A 20207-nucleotide genomic window follows, 5' to 3' on the forward strand; every position below is an offset into this window, starting at 1 on the left:
TATGTCTCAGCATTGGCCTTGTATTAAGAGTTCAACAACATTCAGAGGAACACAGCCCCCGCCCCTGTCCCTGTTATAAGTAAAGCATTTCCAGTTGTGAAGCTGAAGTATGTGTGTCCAGTTTTAATTCCGAACAAAAAAGTATTCCTTGCTTATCAGAAGTCCGGAAAACAGTGCGCTGCGACAACACAATATGTGTCAAGTCAATATGCTTCATTTTGTTGACAAGTCATCTTCAAATTAAAAAAAGGTGGCAGAAGTGTACACATAGGTATGTATTGCATTACAAAGAAACCAGTGACAGATCATTAGTTTCTCTAATTTTAAACAGATTTTATTTCATAAGTCATGAAGAGTATCTATCCATTGGTGCTTCGGCTGTTATCATCACAGCTGCTTCTGGCATTTATTTGCGGGTGCCAAACCAAACATCCATCTCTCAATCTACAAAGGTTTCTCATTTGGCTGGTGGCATATTTCTGACACTTCCATGGTTTCATTTTCTCTGGATTTGGCAGTAAAGGCTCATTGAAAACACCAGACCAAGAACCTGGAAAAGAAAGATGTTTATGGTATTATTTGGCAGCTTCAGAATATCCCCCACATACAGGCAAATGCACAGCAAGAACATTTTGTTTGCAAATTTCTTGGATTTACATACAGATGAAATGTGCTATGCTGAAGACCATTTCCAAAGTAATTTTTAGAAGTATGACTCGAGAATAGTGGGATTTTAATTAAACCCATATATACCACACTATGGGAAACTTAAATTTATTCTGAAAGATGGATTGCTTTAATGGGTGAAGACATTGCCTTCTATGGAATTTGTACTGCTGTTTTCTGCTGTAACGTAGGGAGGGAATCAAATCTCATAGTAGCTAATAAAGGTTTTTCATACTACTTCTCTCTCAGAGAGAACCGTCCCAGAATGAAGCCCTTCGGTTCATCAGAAATGAATCACGATGTTATTCTAATGACTTGCTTAATAGTGACTTTGCCGTAGAGGAAAGCTCTCACACTGAGGCAGGATGGGGGCACTCAATTTTAGCAGATCAGCCCCTTACCTAACGCATCCCTCTTCACCATTCTCCATACCATTCCAGGGGGTCCCCTTACTTCTTATGAAAGCCATTCAGCAAATACAAACGCACAAAACAGACTTTTTAAAAAATGAAACATACTATTTCCCTTTAAGACACACACTTTCAGGTTCAGCACGGATATGGATAAAGGGTCATCTCAGGATCAGTTTTAATTAGAAAGCTGTAATTCTTTTCAAACCTAGCTAGTAAGAAAAAGGCTGCATGTCTGACTCCTCTAGTAGCGAAGCAAATGGGCAGCCGTGTAATTCCTCACCTCCCAGCCCACATATTTCCCACATCATTAATTACCACACAATTATCACATGATTTGTCATCAGCTCATTTTGTTAAACATTTGTTATTCCTTTTTATTAACAGCCGTTTATATTATTACATTTCATGGCTCCTTCCAGCTTCAGATGAAATTTAGTAGCAGTGGTTTAAGTGACAACACAGCTGATTTGCAGCAGTGTTTGGATACTGACAAAGGGGGAGGTGGCCATGGGCTCACAACATACACAGGACGACATCTGGGCTAAGGGTGGATACTGCTGGCCACCATGCATTGCATAGTGGCCAGATTAAACCACTCTGTGTGGCTCCATGAGACAGCAAGGTCACTCTTCCAAAAGAAGACCATCTGTTGTGGCTGCTGACGCTGGTGGAATTCACAGATCAAGGGCCACCAATTCGCACCAGTCAGGAATGGCAAAAATACTAACTGATGCAGAAATGTGGTAAACTGTGTTTAAGGTGGGCAGGAAATACTAAGTGGGAGAAACTGAAATCAACAGATTGGTTCATCTCTAGCTGAGACAAACTGTTCTTTGGTTCCTTTTCTCCTCTTCAGGTCAAAGGTTGGAAGTGGAGTCAGCAAGCACCAGGATGCCTCTCCTCATTTTAAACCCACACACATTTACACAAATGCCATTCTAGGGCTTCTTAGTCAGCCTAAGGTGCTACACAAAAGTGGGACATTTCCCCAGAGCTTCTTGGAGAAAGAGTAAGATAGAAAGAGCAAAAATAGCTGTAGATATACCTCAATGAATGCCAGCCCAAATGCTATCCCCATAACGATAACCATGTTATTCTTGAAGAACTCCATGATTACTTCTCTGCAAGACTGAAAGATAAAAGAGACAAAAATTAATGCAAGTGAAATGTTCACTAGTAATTCATAGGCTTCTAACACGAACACTTAATGGGAATGAACTAAACTAGTGGAATCTCCCACCTTGTGCCAAATATAAGCCATTTGTGGCTTGGCACCAGAAAGGCAAAACAGCGCACAACAAGTATCTATTGTCTTAAAACAGATATGCAAGTTTAATCTTAATTGAATGGTTAATATGCAAAACAAGCTACCCCTATGCACATTCACCAGGCCTCATGGAGAAAGTGAACATAATCCTTCCAGGAAGAGGGAACTATATATACACAATTTCCAACAGGCCTTGAGGAATATGCATATCTCATGTGAATTTTCAGCATTCTCTGGCTATTATATGTACATAATCGCCAAGCAGGTGTTGGGAATGCATATGTGTTGATGGAGGTGACTCAGCTAGGTTCCTCTTTCCTCCTTTTTGAAGCTGGCAGTGCCAGGGGGGACGGGACGCAGAGAGGCCTGATGCTCTTCTCTATGAAACTCATGCTATCATACCCTCCAATATCCCACTGATCAAAATTAGGACACTTGTTTTTTGGTCCCAAACTTTCACGGGAGCCAGCTGATATGCAGAAGAGTGTGAGACCACAAAAAAGCATCTTTTGGTCCAGCGTTCTGGCATGACCCAGCTGACTCACGTCAGAGCACCGGACCGAAAAATGGGACATTCCAGGATCCAATCAGAAGCCAGGATGGCTTCTGTAACTGTGATGTCCCACTCAAATCAGGATGATTGAGGAGTATGGAACCAATATCTGTTCAAGTTAATGCAGTGAAACTTCATACTAAGCCCATACAGACACACATATACGTTCATGTGTGTGTAAATAGACCATACATCGCAGAAATGCCAGAAGTCTTCAGTGACCTTCATTCCAAGGAAAGTACCCGAGTTTATAACTGTGATATTGGAGTTCTCAACATTCAGAAAATGGAGGTATTGGGAATCCCATCAATGAAGAAATGCAGGATACAAGCAAAATGTAACGAACACATCACATTTGTTGAAAACTGTCCATAGTGACAATGAATGTGAAGGCATGTACAACTTAGAATTTTAAATAGTTTGTGGCATTTTCATTCTCATTTTTTTTGCAGACTTTGTTCATCTTCTCAGCCCTCCATTAACGCATCAGGTTCTGGATAGCACCCTGTGTGCTATAGTACAGGGGAGATGCTACAGTAATGTATGTTTATATTTAATTCTGGAATGTAATACATGACTTGTTGTAATGCATAATACAGCAGCAATGATTAGGAGGAGAATTCCAAATGCGCACGCCAGAAGCAACCCATTCCAAGGTAGACAGAACACAATGTGCAATGCGCATACATTTTGTGGTGGGGCATTACTCTTCTTCAGATATGTCACATGGCCTCTAACTAGTTCAATAAATAGGACTGCAAGAAAAGCAACAGAAACATGAGTTTCCACATTTCGAGGTAAGAGGTGACAAGTGTTTGAGGCAAGTAATAGAGCAGCCCTTTACCAATATGTAATTTGCCATGTCACCATGAATATTCAAGCAGTCCAAACAACAATAACCCTCAAAGGAAAATTATGAAACACGTTTTCATTCTTCTTACCGTTGTATACTTTCCTCCTTTGCAAACTGATGTCCCTACGTCTTTAGTGTCACATTGACAGCCATTATATGTGGACTGTGCCTTTCCCCAGTCACTCTCTCCCTTAAGCAAACCACAGCATTTGTTCTATAGGAGAAGAAAAAATAAAGACAATGAGAGTTCTCAACTAGGATAAATAAATTATTATTATTATTATTATTATTATTATTATTATTATTAATACCCCTTCCATCTGCACTCTGGGCAGCTTCCAACAGAATATTAAAATACAATAGTCTATTAAACATTAAAAGCTTCCCTAAGCAGGGCTGCCTTCAGATTTCTTCTAAAAGTCTGGTAGTTGTTTTTCTCTTTGACATCTGGTGGGAGGGCATTCCACAGGGCGGGTGCCACTACAGATAAATGGCATGTGTCAAGATCTCAGAGAACTATTTTAAAAAACCAAACCATGTGACTAAACTTGCATATAGGGGAAAAAAGGAGAAACAGTAATAATGGTACCACGTTGAATGGCTCTTCTTCTTGCTGTTTCAGTTAAATTATACTCACCAAAAATCAGTGGGAAGCAGGGAGGACTAAGTGCAACAAATAAACAGAAATTCTCAAGAAAAGCAACTTTCTCAGAATACTAACTATCCTTTTATAAGATATGTGTGATCCAGAGAAATCACATTTTTCTTTCAGTTATCAAAACTAAAGCAGATTTCTTTTAGAATTTTGATCCCATTTTATCCAAGTCAACTTTTCATGAGGAGAGAAAGGTTTTTACTTTGAACTTTATTTTTAAAAAATCAGCTGGTGCCACTCTTTACAAGAATCAAGGCTCACAGCTGTTGTAGTCAATTTAATGGGGTGATTATGTAGGGATGGGTGAATCTGCCAATTTAATCTTCTGTCATTTTCTAATTTTTCCAGTCTTTAGCTCAGTTCATCACATGTTCAAACAAACTTTTTTTTAAAAAGTCCTCATGAAAATTCACCAGCCTTTCAGTGCAACACAGCGAAGTTTGCAATAAAAGTTCTAAACTTAGGAAAACCCAAGAGTCCTGTGTTGCTCCCTGAGTTTTCCACAATTTCTGACCATTTGTGTATATCTGTGATGTGTATAATAATGCTTTAATCGTGTTTGTTTTAATACGTTTCTGAGACCTGTCTGCTTTGTGTATATGTGTGTGTGTGTGTGTGTTTGTTGTTTTTGGCTATACAGTGGTACCTTGGGTTACATATGCTTCAGGTTACATACGCTTCAGGTTACAGACTCTGCTAACCCAGAAATAGTGCTTCAGGTTAAGAACTTTGCTTCAGGATAAGAACGGAAATCGTGCTCTGGCAGCTCGGTGGCAGCAGGAGGCCCCATTAGCTAAAGTGGTCTTCAGGTTAAGAACAGTTTCAGGTTAAGAACAGACCTCCGGAATTAATTAAGTACTTAACCCAAGGTACCACTGTAACCTGTGTTTAGTTGGTCAATAAAATCTAATGCATGCAACTATACACATTTGCAAAACATTTTCCCCCTAACATTATGTGCTTTTGTTTGTTGTTTCTACTTATATATGAATTTTCATGCACACCTTCCCACAGTATATGTAGCTTGTATACATTTTTTGGCTGTAGAACTGTATGACAAAATTTGGAGAACCGTGAATTTTGCAGGAAAGGTGTGCTTTTGTTTGGGTATTGTTTGGGGAACTGCAAATTAGGCTGAAGCAAATTTCTCTCCCCAACTATATTTTTTATACACTATGGGTCGTATCTAGCAGAGTCCTCCACCTGTGCAACAGAACTTCCTCCCACTCTTTTCTCTGCATGCACCTCTCCAAAAACTGAACCATAGAATCATATAATTGTAGAGTTGAAAGTGACCCCGAGGGTAATCTAGTTCAACTCCCTGTAATGCAGGAATCTCAACTAGATTATACATGACAGGTTGCCATCCAACCTCTGCTTTAAAATCTGGAGGATTAGGGAAACTCCTGGAGTATTTGGGAGGGCACATAGGGAGAGAAGTGGAAAAGGAAATATCATTGTTCAGGCAGAAGTCCTTGCACTAAGGAGATGACTTTCCTAGATGCAGCCCTATTTCTAGGGAATGTCTGAAGGCAGCTCCATATAATTTCATACACTGGTGACTGATTAAGAAGTAGAGGGCAACTAAGAGGTAATCATTTCTTTTCAACCCCAGCGTAGCTACTGCTTTAGGAATACAACCCTTATTACTAGATTAAGATGGCTTATTCCCAACATTTCCATATTGGTTTGACATTGGCTTACTATCCTTCCTTGTTTTGATGCCATTGACCATAGTTTCCTAGTTCAGATGAAAAGGGAAACTAATTAACGGAAGGCTTCCGAGTGATTTACTTGTTTGTGCAAAGAGAAGAGAGAAGGGGCTCTCTTGGCTTATTAAGCTGATATCTTGGCTTATTAAACCAAGATATTATCATCCAAACATGGCCATTAGGAAATACCATTAGGAAATATCAAATACCATTGCCATTTTCTTTTAAGTAGAAGGGATACCAGCCAGCAGTGGAGGAAACAGTTTAACTAAACAAGGTTAAGAGTCTGTATTCTGTAACTCTACATTCTTCCATTCTAGTCCCCCTTCTTTCATCGTTTTGTTCAGTAGAAAGTTGGTTCCTTCAGCAGAAAGCAAAACTGAGATGTTTCAGGCACCACATAAACAAGAAGTGGAACAGTCATCCCGGCATAAGCTGAAACAGATGCTTGCCATAAGTTCTTACAAAGACACTGTGATAGTTTCAAAGCCTATGTATTCTTACTAGGAATAATTGGGGACGAAATTAAAAAAGAAGATAAGACACTATTCCAATATTTGACAGCAGCGGCTAGAATATTAATTGAACAAAATTGGAAAAGCCCAAATACCCCGACGATCAGAGATTGGCAAACAAAATTATTTGAATATGTTGAACTAGCAAAAATGACACAAAAAATTAGAAACCAAAAAAATACAAAGTTTATTAGCGATTGGAATAAATTTATGGTATATATTGAAGGAAACTATAGAAACTTAAAAACTACAGCAGGTCTGATATAAACCTTACGATGCGCAAACCATTAATAATTATTAGCTGCAGAAAAAAGAAATAATTTTTATCATGAAGCCCGAAATCGGGAGGGAAGGAGGTCAATAGGTGTGTAGAGGAAAGATCTAAATATCTAAAGATATAAAGATTCAAGCAATAAGACAAAGAACTGTAACGGAAATTGATGTTATTTTTGTGTTATGTATGGATATTTTTTCTTTTTTTTCTTTTTTCTGAAACTGTTGTTTTGTTTTTTCTTTTGGTTATTTAAGTGAAATTCAATTAAAAAAATCAAAAAAATCAAAGCCTATGTATTTGCTGCATTCAGTTCTCTAATGTGAGAAACCCAGGTCTCTCTTATGATAGGCACCTTGAAGCACTTTGGCCATGAGGAGCAATGGGTGTCTCCTGGCCACCTGCCTCTTGAGCCAGTCACTCAGTAGAAGCCCCTTTCTTACCCACTTCCCAACTTTGAACTGGCCTTGGGTGAGAGTAAGAATGAGTGAGATTTCTAAAGGCCTAGACACACAGGTTTATTGAAGATTTATCCTAATTCGTTTGCACAAAGTTTGTGAACAGGAGATACAAGGTTGGCTGTTTATCAAGCATTCCTTCTGATTTGTTTGCGGGGAGGTTATACGCACAACAAGTGAGTATTACTCTACTCTATCCACTGCCTTTCCCCCATCACTTTGATTACCACAAAAAGTCTGATTAATTTACTTGTTTAGGAAGCAGGCTTTTTGTGTACCAAATCTATTGTAATTTTACAATCTGAATGTCCTGACACATGACTGATTCCCACCTACAAAATAGCCAGAGTCTGGAAGTGATCTGACTTAATGTATGAAACTGGTCCAGGTTTCAGATCCAAGGCTTGTAACAAACATAGATTTAACCATTAAACAGCTTGGTTCCCCAAGAATTAAGGGCCTAGACATATTTTGAGTCCAAGCACCAATGAGTAAGAATTTCAGCTTTTAGCATTTTTTAAAATGTTAATATCATGTTTGTTTTTATTTTATCTTTAAAGTGTAAATATATAACACCGCAATTAATTAAAAATAGCATATGGCTGCATTTACACTTATTGGGTTAGATTTATCGGGTGGGTTTACTTGTATTCCGAAATAAGTTAATATGACTATTGTCACAACCGACCAACCTTTTTCAATCTATTCACAAAGAGTAGAGGTTGTGTTCTTTTTCCAATTTCTTGCTATCACTATTCTTGTAACAGTTTTAAAAAAACAAAACCCCTCATTTGCCTTTATCTCAAATAAATCAGTAATATCATTTACCGCTTGCTCAAATTTGTGAAAACCAGCCTGGAAGTCTTGATTCTTGCCTGTAGTATCCTGCAACATTTGAACCTCCTCGGTTAAGGTCTTGTTAACAACTTCTTCGACCTAGAAAAAGGAACACAATATCAATCAGCATGTTTGATATACTTTCTTCGAAACAATTAAGCATAACTAAAAAAATGTGGTACCTTAGATTTATACACTCCTCCCAAAATACCAGCTACGATTTGAAGAAGCAGGATTATTAGTAGTCCAATGAAAAACTGTTGAGGGGAGAAACAAAAAATAGAACAATTAATTATCTAAAAGCAGGGTAAAGGTAAAGGTAAAGGTAAAGGACCCCTGACAGTTAAGTCCAGTCGCGAACGACTCTGGGGTTGCGGCACTCATCTTGCTTTACTGACCAAGGGAACCGACGTTTGTCCGCAGACAGTTTTTCCGGGTCATGTCAGGGTAAAGTAGATTTCTGGTAATCTGGCCATTGTATGACATATTTTGAAGTGAGGTGCAAATGTAATTAAATATATATAGTTGCTTGTAGGCTCCATTCTACAGTTGGCTAAGCTATTCAAAATTTTGTCATTGTTCCTTTTGCAGTTCTCCTCTTCCTAGAATATATATATATATATATATATATATATAGATAGATAGATAGATAGATATAGATATAGATATAGATATAGATATAGATATAGATATAGATATAGATATAGTTTTTATGATGTTGGTATATTTGGTGACTGATCAATGCATTTATTGATTTGGTTCAAGCATATGTATAGTTTACTGTTGTCAGTCATTTGTGGTGGGGGTGAGCAAGTGAGATACAAGCCTTTAACATAAATAAATTGGCACATAGATCTTGGTCTACCATTCTGAGTGTTATCATGATGCACCCTCCAGAATAAACAACACTGCTGATTCCGTACTTGTCGCCAGACTTGTCCTACTATACCTGTACCTAGCACTGTTCATGTGTTCAAATGTGTAGAAATGAAAGCATTAAGAGAAGACTGATGTTACTACATGTTGACTCCAGTCATCATTCATTTGCACAGCACCTACATGCATAGGCTCCCATATGTGGAATCCATACTCTAGAAAAATGGAAGGTATGGCCTGACACCGATTGATGGATGGTTTGAGTTTACTTATGTCGCTTTCCCCCATAATGAGCTGGGCCCAAAGCAGATTTCAGGAAACATTCAAAAACATCCAAATACAGAAAAATGGAAAGACACATGAAAGGAACACAGAACATGTCAGTAAATTCAGAAGTGTCAAAAAGCAAAAAAAAATAAAATAAATGTCAAACAGAATAAATTCAGTACAGTGGTACCTCAGGTTACAGACGCTTCAGGTTACAGATGCTTCAGGTTACAGACTTTACCTCAGGATGAGAACAGAAATCGTGCGGCAGCAGTGGGAGCCCCCATTAGCTAAAGTGGTACCTCAGGTTAAGAACAGTTTTAGGTTAAGAACGAACCTCCAGAACAAATTAAGTTCTTAACCCGAGGTACCACTGTATTACAAAACAACAACAACAACAACAACAACAGCAGCAGCAGCAGCAGCAGCAGCAACTCACCTAAGCTTAAGTACATAAGTACTTAAGCAAAACAAAAGTTAACCAACCAAGTTTCTGGTATTGGTCTTGCTGCACTCCAAGGAGTCTGACTTGAATTCAGTTCAGAAGGGAGGGATAGATGACATGCAACTGGCTCCCATAGTTTTACTCCAGAGGAGGCTGACAACAGGCTGTGTATGCTTTCAAGTTGTATATGCTCTGGCTGTGTCCAAACTGGGCCCTTGAAAGTGTGGTAATCAGGAGTGGTGGAGTCATTGGGTGTGACCCCAATTCATCACCTCTGTGTAAACACTTCTAAACAGGCCTTCAGAAATGTAAAAACTTCCCAGCCTTTTATTGATTCAAGAGGTACTCTTTATACATTATCCCTAATGTAATGGCTTGTGAATTATGCTTGCTAAACTATATATTTTTATTGTATTGTGTATATTTCTTGGTTTAGATTGTACGTCTCTTGGGGTATAATTTTGTGTTTTAATTGTATAGAGTCATGTGTGCTGATGGTGCTATATAAATAAATGATGATAATTCAATTAATAACAATAATAATCCGAGTCAAATTCCTTTACTCTATCCTTCTGTCTCATGTTTCCTTCATAGTCCACAGCTGGAAAGAAGGGAATTCTTGCCTGTTGCTTTGGAATTTTTTAGAAACACTAAATCATTTCATTGAATATACAGTGCTACCTCAGTTTTCGAACATCTCCATTGACGAACGTTTCGGAACTCAAACGCCAAAAACCAGGAAGGAAATGCTTCCGTTTTTGAACTTGCCTCAGCGGTCAAACGGCTTCCGCTGAGGTACCACTAAGTTTTTCTCAAATTTCTCTGTAAACTTGCAGGCTGCCCTTTGCACCTCAGTTTTTGAACATTTTGGAAGTCCAGAACAGATTATGTTCGAAAACCGAGGTTCCACTGTAGAATGCTCCAAATCACAGACAAAGAATGGAGACAAGAAGTGAGCACACTAATGTAAACACTGGTGTGGAGAGGCTAGTGTTGAAGTTCCTGTTATTGAATCTCTTACCAGGAGGAGCATGCATTGGCTTTCCTTCATGGCACCACAGCAGCCCAGGAAACCCATCACCATGATGATAGCACCCACGGCAATGAGGAGGTCAATCCCGGCAAACATGCCACTGCCTTTGTTGAATGACTGTGGAGACAGAAGCAAAAGACCTCAAATATGGTGAACAGAGAAAGGACATTTTTCTTCAAAAACAATGTGAAAGGTAGTCAACAACTCTTTCCTCTAGTCTATTGTGGATGGGATCAGTGGGAAAATGCATTTGCACCAGTGCAATTTCATGAGTTGAGCCACAGCCTATCTCTTACACCCAAATACCCAAAGGGCACTGCAGGATTGCTGTAATTTAGGGCAGAGCAACTGCTACAATGCACTGTTTTGCGTTGCTCAGGTATGAGTGGAGAAAGGGCACAAAGCAGCACAGAGAGTGTGGAAACATTTTGCACGGCCCTATCAGCTTCAAAGGCCTGTTCAAATGGCATATCCCTTGATATGTACACATGGCTAATGGGGAATAGGAAGGTGCTTGCTCATTGCATGCCTGACTTCCATACGCTCTGTGGAAGGTTGAACAGAACCTATGAATGTACAGTAGTACCTCGGGTTAAGTACTTAATTCGTTCTGGAGGTCCATTCTTAACCTGAAACTGTTCTTAACCTGAAGCATCACTTTAGCTAATGGGGCCTCCTGCTGCCGCTGCGCCACCGGAGCACGATTTCTGTTCTCATCCTGAAGCAAAGTTCTTAACCTGAGGTACTATTTCTGGGTTAGCGGAATCTGTAACCTGAAGCATATGTAACCTGAAATGTATGTAACCCGAGGTACCACTGTACATGTGGGGGGGGGGGATTGTAGACTTCTGCTGGGTCTCCCACTGCAAGAAGTGTGCCTGAATGCAAATGTGGGACTTCTCTTGATCTAAAAGCTGAAGTTAGTGAAGATTCCTGCAGCCCAATTGCTGATAGGAGTGAGACCCTGTCAGCATACAACACCACTGGTCAGAGGCCTGCACTGGTTGCCCATTTGCTACCAGGTCACATTCAAATTATTACTATCGGTTTATAAAATCCTTAACAGCTTGGGACCAGTTTACAGCGAGGTCACCTTGCTCCGTATATGCCCACTTGACTGCTTCAATTCGTGGAATGGGCACTGTTACAGAGACCACATAATACTTGTTCTGCTTTTGTAAGAAATTAATTTTTTAATGCAGCAGAGCCCACCCCTTGGAACTCCCTGCCCATTGATATCACTGTATTCTTTCAGGCAGCTGCTAAAAACATTTTTTGTTTAGACAATATATGCCTACCCAGATATTTTGATGCTTGTTTTAATCTATTTTTAGCTCATCGTTGATTTTAATTATTTGGGAATGCTTTAAAAAAAGCCGCTTTCAGTAACAATATTATTGTTTTATTATTCTTTTTGGAAACAGCTTTGAGATTTATTTATATATATTTTTTACAATCAAGCAGCGTAGAAATGTTCTGATGTAAATAAATATAGGGATAACTGTGCAGATTTTGGGCACCTCCAAATATCCTTTTTTTATTGCGCATGGTGATTTGTGCTCATGATGGTGTCACTGTAGTTGCAACTCTACTTCTAGGATTGTCTCTCCAGTCACTTCAGTTAGGGGAGGCACCCAAAGAAGGGTTTCAGATGATGGTGTTGGAGGATGGGCAGGTTTTTAGAGGAGAAGATGACTGCATTACCCCTGCTAATGGGACTCCAGCAGCAAGCCAGTCATAGCCCTGTTTAGGGAAGTTTTTAATGTTTTATGTTTTATCGTGTTTTTAATATTCTGTTGGGAGCTGCCCAGAGTGGCTAGGGAAACCCAGCCAGATGGGTGGGGTATAAATAAGAAATAATAATAATAATAATAATAATAATAATAATAGGCTTAAAATGTATATTTATATTACTTGAAATGTAGCATATACTCATCTACATTCCTTATATTATGTTTAAAGTGGAAATCAGGTGTCTTGTCCTTGATCATATAAATAAAATGTCTTCAGCTCACCTCTTTTTCTCTCTCTCTTCAAAAGAGCACTCAAATTAATACAACTTGAATGCATTTCTGGATTATTCAAGAGTATAAACCTGCAATCCTATGCACAGTTATCTGATAGTAAATCCCAATGAACATAGTGGTACTACTTACATCCCCACCTCCCACACTCAAAAAATCAATTGAATGATGCTTTTCATTATGTTTCTAAGAATGAAATATATTTTTGAGGCAGTGGGTAGCTGAGATAAGGCTCACACTTTAAATGATGTTTCTCTTCCCAGGAGCCCAACACATAGGACCAAGATTTCTTCTTTCTCAAATGTGTCTTGAATCAAAAGGACAAGGCAAATTATGGATTTCTAAAATTATATTTCTAAAATTTAAAAAATGATAATTAAAAAAACCCCATTATTTCTTGGAAAGCACAAGACTGGATGCCCAGACCATTTTGGGATCAACAATGCATGGAGAAATAATATAGAAAAATAAGGATAAATAATATGGTGAAAAACAAACTTACTTCTTGAGCATCTTTGTTCACACGCATGTAAATAGAGGCTGCTAGAATAGCACATCCACACATCTGTTTATGGAAAGACATTGATCAGCAGTGTAAACAGAATGTAAAACAATCACTTTTCAACAGATGCCTGCTTGCAAGTTCAGTACATACAATCACATGGAGTAGATATAATAATATCATGTGTTCCAGCTCTCCAGTCTCTGTTTGCCAGGAACTGTCCCTGACTGGTGTTTTGCTCCTAATTTTCCTTTAGAGAAGGAGGAGGAGGAGGAGGAGGAGAAGAAGAAGAAGAGGAGGAGAAGGAGGAGGAGGAGGAGGAGGAGGAGGAGGAGTTTGGATTTGATATCCCGCTTTATCACTACCCGAAGGAGTCCCAAAGCGGCTAACATTCTCCTTTCCCTTACTTAATCCTTTATATCATATCTGCCAAAACTACCTAATTTTCTTTTTCCAACATCTTTCTAACAGTCCTTAATTTTACAATATTTTTGAAGATATACTTTAAATTTTTTCCAATCTTCTTCCACCGAGTCTTCTCCTTGGTCCCGGATTCTGCCAGTCATCTCAGCCAATTCCATATAGTCCATCACTTTCGTCTGCCATTCTTCTCGGGTGGGTAATTCTTGTGTCTTCCAATACTTTCCAATGAGTATTCTTGCTGCTGTTGCGGTGTACATAAAAAAAGTTCTATCCTCCCTTCACACCAATTGGCCAACCATGCCCAGGAGGAAGGCCTCTGGTTTCTTCTGGAAGGTATATTTAAATACCTTTTTCATTTCATTATAAATCATCTCCCAGAAGGCCTTAATCCTTGGGCATGTCCACCAAAGGTGAAAGAATGTGCCCTCAGTCTCTTTACATTTCCAACATTTGTTATCGGGCAGATGATAAATTTTTGCCAGCTTGACTGGGGTTAAGTACCACCTGTAAATCATTTTCATTATATTTTCTCTTAAGGCATTACAAGCCGTAAACTTAATACCTGTGGTCCATAACTTTTCCCAGCCATCATAATGTTATGTCCAAAATCTTGTGCCCATTTAATCATAACAGATTTAACCGTTTCATCTTGTGTATTCCATTTCAACAGCAAGTTATACATTCTTGATAAATTCTTGCTTTTAGGATCTAACAATTCTGTTTCCAATTTTGATTTTTCCACCTGAAAACCAATTTTCTTATCTAAATTATAAACCTCCCTTATTTGATAGTAGTGAAGCCAGTCTCGTACTTCCTCCCCCACAACAAATACTCTGTGAGGCGAGTGAGGCTGAGAGACTTTAAAGAAGTGTGACTAGCCCAAGGTCACCCAGCAGCTGCATGTGGAAGAGCGGGGAAGCGAACCCAGTTCACCAGATTACGAGTCCACCACTCTTAACCACTACACCACACTGGCTCCTTAGAGGGTGATTTGGTCAAAAATCTGACCACGTGGACCATGAACACACAGAGAGTCATGTTTCCCAGGTTTCAGCCCTCTCCCAGGTGTCCAGTTCACATCTTCCTCTGGGCTTAGAGCACATGCATAGATGCAACCAAAGTGATGGGGTAGGACCTAATGGCCCCTCTCCCAACAGCAGTGTTACTGTCGCTTACCGTGATGGTCTGGTATGGGGCAGGACAGCAGAGAGGAGCAAAACTAGTGCTCCCAACAGTTTGCCCACAGTCCCAAATTTGCAGCATCCCAGTAAGAGGCAGCAACACTGCTGTTGGCAGGCCACTGCCACCCAACCACATGGCCACTCCACTGTGCCACCCATCAGCACACCGCTTCTCTTCCATCTCACAGTCACTCCCCACCAATAACTATTTATTTACATACAGCAGGTGGAGAAAAACACTCAGCTATGTGTGGCATGGGTTCCAGCACTGATCCTTGACATCTCTGTTTAGCACTCAGGACTCCCCCTGAGGCCACAGCCCTATCCAGCCCTGTTCCATGTTGTCCTCAAGTACTTTCATCTGGCTAGAATAGGATTCTGAAGTGTCCAATGCCTCTTGCCTGTCTGGTTAGTGTGTGTGTATATGTGTGGAAACCTCTGGCTTTTGTGTGGCTAGAATACACAGGTACAAGTCATAGCTGTTGCTCCACCCACTTTTACAGAGGGGCTGCACAAAATCTTGGTGTGCAGATATGGCTTAAAGACTGCAGGTTGTGTGTGTGTGTGTGTGTGCGTGCGTGCGTGATTGAGTGAGAGATCATATGGTAGATAAATTCTATACTTCTAGAGGTATCCTCATGCTTTGACAACTTACAATATGCCAGCAGCTCAAGGGCAGATTTCCACAAGCAGGACTGGATCATTAACTGTGCTTAAGTGCAGACTAACCAGAAGCCCCAGTCTGTGCAGTTGTTTGAATGGCTGATCAACAGATACCTTTCATCAGGTTCTATTAAAATTCTCTGCAGCTGAGAACACAGCGGCTGTTACCTTATCACATAGTGGAAAGGCTGTGGGTGTCTTTATTTAAAATATTGCTAACCTGCCCATCAGCATGACAGAGTTCAAGATGGATTAGAAGCATAAGGTGTGCATGGACCTCTTGCTGTCTGTCTGTCTGTCTGTCTGTCTGTCTGTCTCTCTCTCTCTCTCTCTCTCTCTCTCTCTGTGTGTGTGTGTGTGTGTCTATATTAGTCCCTCTGAATGATTCAAAGCTGGCTCCAGATTTTGGTGGGTCCTGGCCAAGTGATCTGTAGTAGGCCCCAGACCCACCACACAGACGGGTGCCTAAACACACAACTTGCCCAAGCCTCTGGTTCTTGTGGGCAGCAGAAGCAAGAGGCTAGTGCTGCAGGATGATGGAATGGCATGTGTCTAGAAAAAGCAGAAATGACAAAGCTGAAGGGAAAATGCAAGCTACATTATTTTGTCCCCCAGTCAAGCTTTTCTTTTATTTACTATTCATATAGAAGCTAGGTGCTAGGGCTTGAACTTGGGACCTTCTGCATGCAAAGCTACAGTTCTTCTCCACAACTGTAAGTGGGGAAACAATGAGTGTGAAGAAAATATTAAAGGTAGAAGAAAATAGATATAAGTTTCCGCTGAAAGACAAGAAGGACGATGAACAAGCATTGCATATACTAGAAAGCAGGTCTGTATGACAATCGGTAGGGGGGATGCATCCTGTTTCGCCCCACCCTACTGCCACCACATCCCTTGCCTAGGTTGTGTGGTGGCAATATGAAGCAGTGGGGCACCTGTGGGGTGTTGCCTGAGGCGGCTGGTTCACCCTGCCCCATGGGTGGGCCGGCGCTGAGAATCAGTAGAGTTCATAGATTTAAAAGGATGAATTTTGGAAATGTTATAGATGGAAAGCCAGTAGGCCATGACTAAAACAGAGATATAAGCAGGCAGAGAGAGAGAGAGAGAGAGAGAGAGAGAGAAGAAGAAGAAGAAGAAGAAGAAGAAGAAGGATGAAGGATTATGTGCATTGAAAGTGAGGGCTTAGGTCAAAATAAAACAAAACATTATAGTTTCAATCTGAGGAGGAAGTTACATGATAAATGTTTTAGACATAGGAATATCTCTAAATGATTTTTGTGACTGGGTACGTATTGCAATATGTCTTGCTATGAATTTGGGAATGGGATTTACTCCCAAAAGTTCATACAATAACAGCTCTGACCTGAAGGGTTTCAGTTCACAAAGTCATCCAGGGATGTCATGAATAAATGTATTTGCATTCTCTCACTTAAGTAACTTGAAAAGCATGAGGAAGTAATTGATTCTGAAGAAGACATTATGGGTTTTTCCAGTATGCACCAGTCATAGCTGTCAACTTTTCCCTTTTCTTGCGAGGAATCCTATTCAGAATAAGGGAATTTCCCTTAAAAAAGGGGAAACGTTGACAGCTATGGCATCAGTCAATAGACCATGGGCGTTGCCAAGGGGGCAATTGCCCCCCCAATCAATAAAAATACTTAACCACTTGAGGTTCTGCCCTCCCCTAACATAAAACCTGCCCCCCAATATAAATCCTGGCTATGCCCATGCAATAGACATACAAAATACTGAAGTTTCAACTCTGTGCCTTTCCATTCCCCAACCACTATTACAATTAGTCCTAATTTTGGTCAAGATCTTCAGAAATCTGAGCACTAATCATCTAGAAATATCAGGAGAGATAGAAGTTTCACGCTCCTTTGGGTTGGTGGCAGATGGCTGACTGCATGCAGGTATCCAACAGGTGGTCAGTATATTATTAGCAACATTAAAACAATGCCTTTCTTTCCCCAACACCCTTTTAATGTGCTGTCCAACCCATGTGCTTCAGCTATACCAAACTACTGAAATATAAATCATTTTGGTCACATGAATTTAGGGGACATTAGAAAGGCCTGGGTTCTGAGCTTGCCCTTGGAGTTTCACCCTACTTCCCACCCAATTGTGGTTTTTTTAAAGTTATGAATTGCCTTTCACGTGTATCTCAAGGTGATTTACAAACATACCGTAATTTTTTAAAAACAACACTAAACTAATTAATGAATTGCCTTTCACATGAGTCTCAATGCAATCTACTAACAGACAATAGAAACATACAATAATAGTTTTTAAAGCACTGCCAAAGGATAGATTTAAAAACAATACAAAATGAACACCTTTACACCTTGCTAGAAAAGCATGTTGAAATGAAAGAGTCTCCAACTGTTTCCAGATAGCAAGCACCTGTTAAATATCAGCAATAATGCTGTTCTACAAATACCTCGTTATTGTTTAACTGCTGTTTCAGTATCCCTTGAATTCGCTTTGTTTCGCATGACAATCATTTTGAACAATTCAGACTTACCCAGAACAAAAAGTTGAAGATGAACATGGAGTACTTCATGCAGCTGCTGACACCAGCCATTTTTAATTTTTTAAGAAAAATTCAGCAAGATCAAGGGTGATTATATAAAGGTAGCACTTCTTAGAAGAGTTCCCCTCGTCGAACTATTTCTGATCCTCGCTCTTTGAGTAATCGGCTAGACCACTTCCTTACTTTCGAAAGCAGAAAAGGAAGTTCTGAGGAGAAAAGAAGTTCAATTAGTCAAGCCGTGCATATCTTGTAGCTAAATATTAACCAGGCAATTTTAAAAAGCACCAGTCAGAGCTATCTCTAACGCCTGTGTGTGTGTGTTTTTCGGTTTACAGCAGCAACATACATCACAGCTACGTATAGTTTTACTAGTCCAACGCCTGAAAAGTAAATGTACTTATTGGAGCCTGGTGAAGGTAGTGGTGGGAAAATCAGAGTGCAGAACTTTAAAGGGCTAGTGTGTTAAGACCAGTTTTGAAACATAAAAACTTAAAAGAACATGTAACAGTTTTAAGATTTTCCCTTTTACCCTCCTTTTGGCATAGAAGCCATATTTACTATTAGCTTGGTCTTTTAGAAATGGGATACATGAAAGACATCTATATGTAACAATATTCCAAGGGGAGAACTTGGAGGTGTTTGCAGAATACAACCCCCATGCTTTTCATTCCCATTTTATGGTTTCAACTCTCTCGAAGACTTTCTTTTTTCACACAAAGGTAGGAGTTGTTTCTGAATGAGCACCAGGTTTTTGCTACGGCTGTTTATTTCATATACAGTACCTCCAAAATTAACATCAAATTAAGATGGCCAGGGGTCCGGGAGCAAATCCTTAAACAATGTCCCTTTCTTCCAAAAAGGAACACATGAAATAAGGAACCACAAAATAGGGTATCTTACGTATTAAGGCACAAGTTATGTGGACTACAAAAAATAAGCTGAGCATGTGCAGTTTCACATTTTAAACTCATCACTATTTTTTTCACATCCTGCCTTGGACCACTCACCAACTCTCAGTCCAACCTTTCTCACGTGGCTGTTGTGAAGATATATAATGTAATATAAAATGGCTGCAAAGTTATACTTAGTGCTTGTATCATGGGGATCAAATTTTGGTTCCTTTAACCAGAGCGATACATCTTTGTACCAAATAGGGCATGTTTTTCTGCCCTCCCCCACCTAATTTAGTACACCTCCAATGCTTCAACCAATCCTAAGGTAAAGGTAAAGGTAAAGGTACCCCTGCCCGTATGGGCCAGTCGTGTCCGACTCTAGGGTTGCGTGCTCATCTCGCTCTAGAGGCCGTGAGCCGGCGCCGTCCGAGGACACTTCCAGGTCACGTGCCCAGCGTGACGAAGCTGCAGCTGGCGAGCCAGCACCAGCGCAGCACACGGAAACGCCGTTTACCTTCCCACTATAAAGCGGTACCTATTTATCTACTTGCACTTAAGAGTGCTTTCGAACTGCTAGGTGGGCAGGAGCTGGGACCAAACAATGGGAGCTCACCCCGGCACGGGGATTCGAACCGCCAACCATACGATCGGCAAGTCCTAGGCACTGAGGTTTTACCCACAGCGCCACCCGCATCCCCAACCAATCCTAAACTGATCTAATTGTTGCATGTTTTAGATGCCTAAGTCCTGCTTGTGTTCAGCTGAGCTTACTCCCAGGTTAGTGTGCAGAGGGAACCACTTCCTTCAGCCTGTGGTTATTGGGAGTCTGAAGAAAGCAGAAGGAACTGCTTTCATTTTTAAAAAATGTTTCGTTTCTATTTTACTTTTACGGGTAAAATAATACATCCCAGTCCAATTCCTTAAATCAAGGGGCACAGAAAAGTAGTGTACAGGCACCCCAACAGCATGTTCAGGAGTGTCCAAGCCAGTTTTTACAGGTCTCTCCTGTTTTAAGTGATCCCTTCCTGCTCCCAGTTCCACTCCTGTCCATTCTTCACAAGCTCCAGTTACAGAAAGGTAGCCGTGTTGGTCTGCCATAGTCAAAACAAAAAATTTTTTTTCCTTCCAGTAGCACCTTAAAGACCAACTAAGTTAGTTCTTGGTATG

At 40.1% G+C, this 20207-nt stretch overlaps 1 protein-coding gene across 1 annotated transcript; it reads right to left on the reverse strand.

The window, feature by feature from the left end:
• Positions 1-308: 308 nt before the first annotated feature.
• TSPAN8 (tetraspanin 8) lies at positions 309-18354 on the reverse strand. The gene is made up of 8 exons (XM_053407111.1): positions 18139-18354; positions 13348-13410; positions 10810-10938; positions 8383-8457; positions 8192-8299; positions 3841-3966; positions 2125-2208; positions 309-550 (listed from the first exon to the last, which is right to left on the reverse strand). Exons 1-8 carry the CDS (start codon positions 18196-18198, stop codon positions 497-499), a joined length of 699 nt encoding a protein of 232 aa, XP_053263086.1. The 5' UTR covers positions 18199-18354; the 3' UTR covers positions 309-496.
• Positions 18355-20207: the final 1853 nt, after the last annotated feature.

Source organism: Podarcis raffonei, chromosome 10, assembly GCF_027172205.1.
Source record: "Podarcis raffonei isolate rPodRaf1 chromosome 10, rPodRaf1.pri, whole genome shotgun sequence".
In the NCBI taxonomy this organism is placed as follows: Eukaryota; Metazoa; Chordata; class Lepidosauria; order Squamata; family Lacertidae; genus Podarcis; species Podarcis raffonei.